This window comes from Hyperoodon ampullatus (genome assembly GCF_949752795.1).
Source record: "Hyperoodon ampullatus genome assembly, chromosome: 11".
NCBI classification, from domain to species: Eukaryota; Metazoa; Chordata; class Mammalia; order Artiodactyla; family Ziphiidae; genus Hyperoodon; species Hyperoodon ampullatus.
This window is the reverse complement of record NC_136924.1, coordinates 94,338,792-94,350,443: the sequence shown is the minus strand read 5'-3', so window position 1 is coordinate 94,350,443 and position 11,652 is coordinate 94,338,792. Positions and strand designations below refer to the sequence as shown.

Below are 11,652 nucleotides of genomic sequence, written 5' to 3'. Positions count from 1 at the left end.
AGAAAAAAATAAAAGAGCCATGAAAATTGTTGTAATTGAAATCTAGAAATATAATGATGTATGATATTATAGAAGCTATACTTATAATGACCACAGGGTGGCATCCTAGCATCATGCATGACAATAATACTCGATCTCGACGTGTTATCAGAATACAACAAAAACTAGCTCAAATTATTGTAGGTTCTTCCCTCCAAGAAAGTTGTCAAGAGAAGCCAGACTTTAAACGTCATGCTTTTTTGTGTATATGTTTGATTTTTCTTGACTCATAGCTAGTTTTACCCTTCCCTTGGCAACTGCCCTTTGCCCCTGGTCAAACCTTCCCTCTTCTAAAAAGAAAATCGAATCCTGCCTATTCCTCAAACTAGCAATGCACGAAGAAAGTGAGAATTTCAACAAAAGGACCGAAAATATTTTAGAGTACAAAGAGACATATAGAGCTGAAGAGCACAATAAGAAAACTAAAAAATTCAATAAAGGGGCTCAGCAACAGAGTAAATCAAGCAGAAGAAATGATTAGCAAACTCAAAGACAGGGCAGTGGAATGCATCCAGTAAGAGGAACAAAAAGAAAAAAAATGAAAAAGAATAAAAACAACTTAAGGGACATATGGGGTAACATCAAGCGAAGCCAATATTTGCATTACATGGGTCTCTGAAGGAGAACAGACAGGCAGGGACAGAAAACTTATTCAAAGAAATAATGGTGGAAAACATCCTTAACCTGGGGAAACTAACAGAAATCCAGATCCAGGCAGCCCTAGAAAGTTCCAAACAAGATGAATCTATAAGAAACCCACACTGAGACACATTATAATTAAATTGTAAAAAGTCAAAGATAAGGAAAGAATCTTAAAAGCAGCAATAGACAAACAACTTATGAACAAGGGAGCCCCCATAAAACTATCAGCAGATTTATCAGCAGAATCCTTGCAGGTGGAAGGGAGTGGCATGATAACACTCAAAGTGCTGGGGAAAAAAAAACAAACTGCCAACCAAAACACTCTACTCAGGAAAAAAAAACAAATCTGTAACTATGTGTGGTGATGGATATTACCTAGACTTATTGTGGTGATTATTTCATAATATATACATATATCAGTCAAATCATTATGTTGTACACCTGAAACTAAATAAAGTTATATATCAATTATATCTCAATTTTTTAAAAAGAATACCTAGCAAAGTTGTCCTTGAAGGAGAGAGTTTTCGAGACAAGCAAAGGCTGAAGGACTTCATCACCACTAGATCAGCCTTACAAGAAATGTCAAAAGGACTTTAAGCTGAAACAAAAAGAAGCTAATCACTAACAGGAAAATATATGAAAGTATAAATCTCAATGGTAAAGATCTCTTTCTCTCTCTCTCTCTCTCTCTCTACATATATATATATATATATATATATATATATATATATATATATATATATATACACACACACATACGGTTAAATTCAGAATACTCTAATGTAATGGTGGTGGATAAATCACTTATAAATTTCATATTAATGTTAAATTACAAAAGTATTAAATATAACACATAACTATAACTACAATAATTTGTTAATGGATACACAAAGTAAAAAGATGTAAATTGTGATATCAAAAACATAAAACATGGTGGGGGGGCAGGACAGTAAAACTGTAGAGCTTCAGTATGATTTCAAAGTTAATTGTTGTCACCTTAAGATAGGCTGTGAAAAATATGTTTTACGTAAGCCTCATGACAACCACAAAGTAGAAATCCATATTATCTATAGATAATCTATATAATAGTAGGGGACTTCAATACCCAATTTCAACAATGGATAGATCATCCAGACAGAATATCAATAAGGAAACATCGGGCTTATACTACATGCTGGTCATATGGACTTAACATTTACAGAACATTCCACCCATTCTTCTCAAGTACACATGGAACATTCTCCATGAAGGATCCTGTTAGGCCACAAAACAATTCTTAACTACTTTAATATTGCAATCATATCAAGCATCTTTTCTAATCACAATGGTATGAAACTAGAAATCAATAATAAGAGGAAAACTGGAAAATTCACAAATACATGAAGAATAACAACATGCTTCTGAACAACCAATGGATCAAAAAAGAAATCAAAAGGGAAATAAAAAATATCTTGAGACAAATAAAATAAAAACACAATACACCATAACCTGATGCAGTAAAAGCAGTTCTAAGAGAGAAGTTCATAGCAATAAATGCCTACATAGAGAAAAAAGAAAGTTATCAAATAAAAACCTAACTTATACCTCAAGGAACTAGAATAAGAAAAACAAACTAAATCCAAAGTAAGTAGATGAAGGAAAATATTAATAATAAAGATAAGGATAGAAATAAAAGTAGGGACTAGAGAGAAAATAGAAAAGGTCAATAAAACTAATACCTGTTTTTTTGAAAAGATAAACAAAACTGACAAATTCTTAGCCAGACTAAGAAAAAAAAAAAAAAGGACAAGACTCAAATAAATAAAATTATGAATGAAAGAGGAAACATTATACCTGAAACACAGAAATACTAAAGATCATAAAAAACTACTATGAACAATTGTATGCCAATGTTTCTAAGATAACCTAGAAGAAATTGATAAATTCATAGAAATATATAATCTACCAAGACTGAATCATGAAGAAATAGAACATCTAAACAGACCAATTACTAGTAAGATTGAATCTGTAATCAAAAACCTCCCAACAAACAAAAGTCCTGGTCCAGATGGCTTCACTGGTGAATTCTACTAAATATTCAAAGAAGAATTAATACCAATCCTTCCCAAACTCTTCCAAAATACAGAAGAGGAGGAAACACTGCCCAACTCATTTTATGAGATGAGCATTACCTTAATAGCAAAGTTAGACAAGAACAATACTGGAAAAGAAAATTACAGGTCAATATCCCTGATGAACATAAATGAAAAAATCCTCAACAAAATATTAGCAAACCAAATTCAACAGCACATTAAAAGAATAACACACCATGATCAAGTGTAATTTATTCCTCAGATGCAAGGATGGCTCAACACTCACAAAACAATCAATGTGATACACCACACTGATAGAATGAAAGACAAAAATCACATGAACATCTCAATAGATGCAGAAAAAGGATCTGACAAAATTCAACATCCATTCATGATAAACTCTCAACAAGCTGGGTATAGAGGGAACATATCTCAACTTTAATAAAGGCCATATATGACAAGCCCACAGCTTTTCAGTAGTGAAAAGCTTTCCAAGATCAGAAACAAAACAAGGATGCCCATTCTCACCACTTTTATTCAACATAGTACTGAAAGTCCTAGCCATGGCAATTAGGCATGATAAAAAATAAAAAGCATCCAAATTGAAAAGGAAGAAGTGGGACTTCGCTGGTGGCGCAGTGGTTAAGAATCCACCTGCCAATGCAGGGGACATGGGTTCGAGCCCTGGTCCGGGAAGATCCCACATACCGCAGAGCAACTAAGCCCATGCACCACAACTACTGAGCCTGCACTCTAGAGCCTGCGAGTGACTAAACCCATGCACCACAACTACTGAGCCTGCACTCTAGAGCCCGCGAGCCACTACTACTGAAGCCTGCACACCTAGAGCCTGTGCTCCGCAACAAGAGAAGACACTGCAATGAGAAGCCTGCGCACCGCAACGAAGAGTAGCCCCAGATCACTGCAATTAGAGAAAGCCCACGTGCAGCAACGAAGACCCAATGCAGCCAAAACTAAATAAATGTATATATTTTAAAAAGGAAGAAGTAAAACTCTTTATTTGCAGATGGCATATTATGTTAAAAAAAAACATAAAAACTCGACCAAATAAACTGCTAGAACTAATAAACAAATTCAGTAAACTTGCAAGATACAAAATCAATATCCAAAATTCAGTTGCATTTCTATACACTAACAATGAACTATCAGAAGGACAAATTAAGAAAACAATCTCATTTATAACTGCATCAAAAAGAATAAAATACCTTGGAATAAATTTAACTAATGAGGTGAAAGATCTGTACACTGAAAACTGCAAGACATTCAAAGAAATTGAAGAAGGTGAAGGAGACACAGACAAGTGGAAAGCTATTCCATGCTCATGAATCAGAATAATTAATATTGTTAAAATATCCATACCACCCCCAAGAGATCTACAGATTGAATGCAAGCTCTATCAAAATTATAATAGCATTTTTCACATAAATAGAAAAAAATCTTAAAATCTGTATGGAACTACAAAAGACCCTGAACAGCCAAAGCAATCTTGAGAAAGAACAAAGCTGGGAGCATCACGCATCCTGATTTCAAACCATAGTACAAGCTATAGTAATCAGAACAGATAGTATTGGCATAAAAACAGACACATAGTTCAATGGAACAGAATAGAGAGCCCAGAAACAAACATAAGCATATACACTCAACTAATTTTCAACAAAGATGCCAAGAGTATACAGTGGGGAAAGGACAGTCTCTTCAATAAATGTTGTTGGAAAAACTGAATATACAACTGCAAAAGAATGAAACCAGACCCCTATCTTACACCACACACAAAAATCAGTTCAGAATGAATTAAGGACCTGAACTTAAGACCTGAATCTATAAAAATCCTAGAAGAAAGCATAGGGAAAATGTTCCTTGACATTGGTCTTGGCAATGAGTTTTTGGATTTGACACCAAAAACAAAGGCAACAACAGCAAAAATAAACAAGTGGGACTACATCAAACTAAAAAGCTTCCACACAACAAAAGATACCATCAGCAAAATGAAAAGGCCACCTTTGGAACGGGAGTAAATATTTGCAAATCATATACCGATAAGGGGTTAATGTACAAAATATACATGGTACTCATACAACTCAATAGCAAAAAAGAAAACATAAACAAACAAGAAAACTAAGAATACGATTTTTTAAATGGGTAAAGGACCTGAACAGACATTTGTGCAAAGAAAACATACAAATGTCCAACAGGTTTATGAAAAGGTGCTCAATGTCACTAATGATCAGGGAAAGGCAAATCAAATGAGATACCACATCTATTAGGATGTCTATATCCAAAAAACAAGATACAACAAATGCTGGCAAGGATGTAAAAATGGAACACTAGTGCACCACTGATAGGAATGTAAACTGGTACAGGCAGTTGGAAAAACATATGGTGGTTCCTCAGGAACTTAACAATAGAGATACCATATGATCCAGCAATCCCACTTCTGGATATACAACCAGTGGAAACAATCATTTTCTTAGAGTTATCTGTACTCCCATGTTCATTGAAGCATTATTCACAATAGCCAACTATGAAAACAACCTAAGTGTCCACAGAAGGATGAACGGATAAAGAAAATGTGAAATAAATATATATGTCTCACAAATATTGTTTGGCCACCAAAAAAAAAAAAAGGAAATCCTGCCGTTTGCAACAACATGAGTAAAACTGGAGGGCGTTTTGCTTAGTGAAATAAGCCATACAGGGAAAGACAAATACTTCATGGTATTACTTATATATGGTATCTTACCAAAAAAAAGTTAAATTTACAGAAAGATATGGTGATTGCCAGAGGTTAGGGGAAATGAGAAGAGGTTGGCAAAAAGGTACAGACTTCCAGTTATAACACAAATAAGGTCTGAGGATCTAATGTATAACATGGTGACTATAGTTGATAATACTGTAAATTTGCTAAGTGAGTTGAACTTGTGTTCTCACACAAATAAAAGGGGGGCTGGGTAAATATGTGAGGCCATTTATGTGTTAATTAACTTGATTGTGGGAATCCTTTAACAATGTATATATATATCAAATCATCACATCATACACCTTAAATATATTACAATTTTGTCAATTATACTTTAATAAAGCTGAAAAAAAAGAGAAAATGTGTTGAAATTGGTTAAGCCTTCTTCAGCCTGGGTCTATGAATAACTGCAGAGAGGGGATAAATGGAATAGTATTCAGCAGTAAAAAGGAATGGGCAAGATGTTACAGAGTCCCATGGAGTCATCTCCAGTTATACGTCTAAGTGAAAAACAGCAAGATGTAGAACAATGTGTATAGTGTGCTATCTAGTGGCTAAGGAAGTGCAGAAGGCTTTCTAACTGAAAACTAATTTTTTAAAATAGTTACCTATTTGGAGTGTAACAGAGATGAGGAGACAGGAAAGAAGCTAGACTTCTTTAAACATACTTTGTTTTGAAGTTTGGACTCTGGTACCATGAAAATTTATTACATAATAATAGACAAAATTAAATCAAAAGAACTATCAATTTGTAAAAATCAAATGCAAAATAAAGCAAAGACACTTGTTTGTATAGTGGATGGTTTAATAATAAAGTTGTTTCAAATGACGCTAAGACATGGTAATTTTATTTTTTGTCTCCATTAGGATATATTCTTAAATAAGAGAAATCTTAAATTGTTTTTTTAATAATTATGTTGTTAGAATAGCATATTGTTAGTTTGAAACTATTATACACAGAGATGCACACAAATAATTGTTAATTTTTTGTTGTTAGGGACCAAAATTTTCAGCATTAGAAAAAAGAAATAAACATATACAAAATTAGAATTGGAAAGGTCAGCATGAACTCACTGAAATTTATTTTAAAAGAATCTATTCTGGTGGTTTTAAGCATAAAGGCATTTATGAGAGAGTATCAAAGTATTACAAGGTCTGCAGAAGGAGATTCAGAGCTAAGCGTCCAGAAGCGGTGCCTGCATCAGATATTTTTCTAGATACCTTAAGAGGAAAAAATCTTAATCTGATGTTGCAGCTAATGGTTTGCTTCTGTATGACACAAATCTGATGCTTGAATGTACAGTCTTGATCCAGAAATTTCAGTGTTACTATGGGATCTAATCATTGCTATCAAATGTTACAATTTGTTTTTCTTTCACTGAGTTTACTAAACCTACATAAAGGTTTCCACTGAACATCAAACGGTTCCTGATGTGATGCCTAATGAAAGGCTAAACTCAATCTGTTAGCCTGCAAATGTGGGACAGACTCTTTCACTGAGTTGTAATTTTTATCTTGTGTTTAGGCTTTGATCGTTTGGATCCAATCCTTGCAGCCTGAATGTGTTTTTTTAATATATAATAGAACACTTATATTGGCAAATTCTTTAAAAAAGGAGCTGAGAATTTGCAGACCTGCTGCAGCTTACCTTAAAACTTTTTCACAGCATTAAACCAAACAAGCCATTAAAAAGTACTAAACTGGGCATACGTATAACTGATTCACTTTGTTATAAAGCAGAAACTAACACACCATTGTAAAGCAATTATACTCCAATAAAGATGTTAAAAAAAAAAAAAAGAAATGAAGCACTTACATTTGATCTTGGTATGATCTCCTCTTTAGGCTGCATTCCTGGCCCTACTGATGTGAAACCCAGTGAGATGAACTACTTTTCAGAGCCTGTCTAGGCCTCCTGAAAATGAAAATCAATGTGTGTGATGAAAAGATGAGCATGACCTCTGGGGATTTTAAGCTTCATGATGATTTAATAGCAAATCATTGTAAATTCAGCAGACTTGACTTTCCCAATAAACATTTACTTTAAAGGAGAAAAAAAAAGTACTAAATTGGGAATATAGGGTCAACAATAAGGGGATAAGAAAGATCTGGAAAGGAAGGCCAAGTTAAAGAGTCAATGAAGCAACATCTGGAGAAATGGTTTAAGTCGTGTTCCTGTTGAAGCTTACTTATGTGTGCCTACTTGGCAAAAAGGGTGGATCAGTCATTCAAGTCTAGACATCAAGGGACAGAATAAAAAACATGATCATGTAAAATACTGATCCTATCCCACTCTCCACTGTCACTTTCACCTGATAGAAATCTTTCGTCAGCTCTGCAGCATTAACAAGTAGGAGCTGGAGCTTCATGACTGCTCTTCTTTGCCTCTTCCTTTCCAACTGGACCAGGGTATCAACCTAGCCATGTTATAAACATTGACAAATGGCTGTTGTTTTCCCCGTGGGCTTAGAATGAAAGATCTGGTTTTCATGGAGTTAACAAGAGCCAGGGGGGAGGGAGGGGCGCGAAGAGCAGAAGAATGGTGGAAGAGAATGAGTCCACATAGTTTTATGTGGTTGGAAATGGAAGATTCAGGGACTTCATGACTTCTGTGACCCTGAATACCTCTATTATTCTTTCAATTTTCAGAAAGGATAAATTGTACTTCTAGGTGGAAACGATACATCTACTGGTTTTGAGTTGTCAGTTATCTTACGCTACTCTTCAGTCTCTATACCAGTATTTTAGAAGTTGTCTTGAGTGAGCAGTTATCAGTTCCTCTAGGTGCTGTCTAGTTGCTGGGTTGGTACTGGTAGCAAAGTAGCAAAAGAAATTCTAGTTGGGGATATACAATTGAGTTTTATACAGTTTTATATATGTGGATATGTGTGTGTGTGTTTGCTTAAATAAGTGTGTAATTTCTAACACTTGCACCTGAAATCGTCCTGATACATAGGAAATCCAGCCTGAGATTATGATCCTTTAAGTTAAAGCATGTTATAAATACGGAGACTTTGTGCCCAAACTGGTTCATGTAAGGAGATCACCTTGCCCTAATATTAAAGTTAATGTTACAGAATCAAATGGGTAAGATTCCTGGCTAGTAGCCCAGATCACAGAGCAGACTAACCCGAGTTTTAATGCAAGCTCCTCGGGCAAGTTCCAGAATTTTACTTAGCTTCCTTTCTTCATTTTAAAGTGAAAACAGTATCGGTAAGGCTGTTCGTATATGCTGTACAAAATAACTGCGTGGCATATATGTAAATAAATAACCCGTTCCCGACCTACCAAGAGTTAAAACGCTAAACGCTGAATACCATTTCAAGCAGCAGACAGGAAGGGGCGGAGCGCCAGCCGTAGCCCCCGCCTCACCGCCGTTAGGGAAGCAGCCGCGGCTACGTCAGGCGCGAGTGTAAGCCCAGCTGCCGCTTAGCCCCCGGCCCCTCCCGGTCACCGCCGTCAGTCGGAGGGTCCGCGGGGTCTACGGTCACCCTACGCTCCAGGCACCGCACCGGGCAAGCGGCGACACCGCGTCCATGGCCACCGCGGCGGCTCCGTCATCCTTGGCTCTCAAGGCCTCGAGCCTGGCCGCGGCCCCCGGCTCGTACGGGGTCTTTTGCAAGGGGCTCTCCCGCACCCTCCTCGCCTTCTTCGAGCTGGCCTGGCAGCTGCGCATGAACTTCCCGTACTTCTACATCGCGGGCTCCGTGGTCCTCAACATCCGCTTGCAGGTACACTTTTAGAGCCCTGAGGAAGCCGCCGGTATCCCGGGCCTGCATTATGGCCGACCCCCAGGCGGCCCCGCGGCGCCGTGGAGCTGGGGGCGAGGAGTCCCGCTGTCTCGCGAGAGTGCCTGGGCTCCCTCCGCGGCTGTGCTCTCCGCTCTCAGCCGAGCTCCTGTACTGTCACTGAGACCTTGCCGAGATTAGGAAGAGGAAATAACGCGATTCCGGGAGCCGAGAAAGAACTTAAGACCCACGACAATATTTAAGAAGCCGTGCATCCTTAAAACAAAAACGGGGCGAACAGGATGTATTACAAAAAGGGAAAGGTACTAAAATTTTCAGGACAAAAATGTACAACAAGCTCATGGTCCATATTAATTTAATAAATAAGTAAATTTCGGGAGTATGAGACTGGAATATAAGTAGGACGCTGAATGAGTAAGAAGCTGGAGATCTTAAGGATATGCTGTGGAGAGCATATATTTCTTCATCCCACAAGAAAAAACAATGACGATCAGAAGCTTTCAGTGAAAAAAACTGTACAGGAAACACATCCTTCAAATACCAAACAATGTAAAATGCTGCAGGATTTTGAACAGAGGGAGTGTAAGAAAGTGGACTCTATTTCAGTGTCCCTATGAGTAACATGCAGTTCAAAATCTTGGAGCCAAAGAGAAGGAAATCCAGTCATAGCACAAAGCTTGGCGACTTACTGAATAACATTTAATCATAATAATGTAAATGCTGTTTATGGTTTTCATCTTTTTAAGAGAATACTTACATTTACAAAGTTTGAATGCACATGTTATCAGCCTTGATGGCGTAAAAGTGAGGGTACCTGGAATGGTAATGATGTCTTTTTAAAGTGGGAAGCTGAGAGGAAAATTCTGTTGTCGATGGGGGAAGAGGGCATTTTATTATTTAAAGAGTAGCCATAAAGTTGCTTAAATGTAACTATATGAAAGAGAAGAGGAGGGGAGAACAGCATGAGGTCAACAAGAAATGCCTAGAGGTTAGAGTTAGGGTGGAATGTCTCAGATTTCCTGATCTATTTGGAGTCGAGATTTTTAGATTTCAGAGAGTCTGGAGACGAATTAGTGGTCTGCAAAATTTTTTCTAATTAAGGAAGCAAAGCTGAGGCAGTTATGAACCCTGGGAAAAATTTAAAAATTTTTCAAGAACTACACTGCATAACTCCACTGTGAAGAATATTACTACTCATCAAGCCAGTTATAATTATATAAACACTGAATACAGGTAACAAATTATTAGGTAACATTGGAAGGACTGGAGAAGAGAGAGATGTATATGTAATGGGGGAGAATCAATCAAGATCTGATATAGAAAAGTTGATTTAAAAACAGTATAACTTGTCACTTAGAAAGAGTACAATAAGAAATAGCTAGGAGTTAAAATTGGTAGTCTCTGGAGAAAGAAAATCAGGGATAGAGAGAGAAAGGTGGAGGACTGCTGTTTTTCACTAACAGTCTAACAGTAACGGTGATTTTTCTTACCCATATGTGTGTGTGTGTGAAGATATATATATATATAGATATATCGGGCAGACCTCTGTTAAAATACAAACTAACTTTGTGGTCCAGGTGAGCCCATTAATCTGCCTAAACCCCAGCTTTCTCAATTCTATTAAATGAGAGTAAAAATATCCACCTTGAAAGATCAGTCAAGAATTAAAAATAAGCCCGACTTAGTGCTTGATACATACCGTACACAGTAAAGAGTATTTGTTATAACAGAATATTTCATTAACTTGTGAATAAAACTTAAAACTCTCATATGGAGTGCCTGCTTTTCCATTGGAGGGTTTTAGTACTGAAGGAGGTTTGTAGATTACTGACAATGGGGGTGTAGGGAAGACCCTCCAGGAAGAGACATTTGAGCTGAAAGGGGCAATTATTTGCCAAAGTAAAGATTTAAACTATTTGTAGTGTTCTGTATTCCACTAATTGTATCCAACAAACAACTCTACTCTAGGAATATAAAATAAGTGCCCCCTGTAGCACAATGTCTTGCTTCGAGTAACTTCTTCCTACCCTTCATTCCTTGTCTCCAGCCAAACTAGAGTACATCTTCATCTTTCTACGTACACTTTCTTCTGCCTTCTGTACCTTTTTTTTTTTTTTTTGGCTTATGGTTACTCTGCCTGTGTTTTAAGGCTGAACTTAGACATCACTTTTTCCATTAAGTTTTTCCTAGATGCTCCTGACCAGATTAGAGATCATTTCTTTTAATCCATCTAAAGGGCTGTGTTAATATCAACCTACGCCATTTTCATAGGCTTCCTTATTTGTGCTTAATTGTGCATTAATTATCAGATGTAGTTTTTTAAAGAATATCCAAGAAGACAGGTTTCCTGGACTATGATCTCTTCCCTTGGTAATTACATATTGCTGTG

At 36.8% G+C, this 11,652-nt stretch overlaps 1 protein-coding gene across 1 annotated transcript; it reads left to right on the top strand.

Moving 5' to 3' along the window:
- Positions 1-9,050: 9,050 nt before the first annotated feature.
- On the top strand, positions 9,051-9,257 carry SMIM10L1 (small integral membrane protein 10 like 1; the record flags this gene model as incomplete). The annotated part of the gene is made up of 1 exon (XM_079715561.1): positions 9,051-9,257. One exon carries the CDS (start codon positions 9,051-9,053, stop codon positions 9,255-9,257), a length of 207 nt encoding a protein of 68 aa, XP_079571687.1.
- Positions 9,258-11,652: the final 2,395 nt, after the last annotated feature.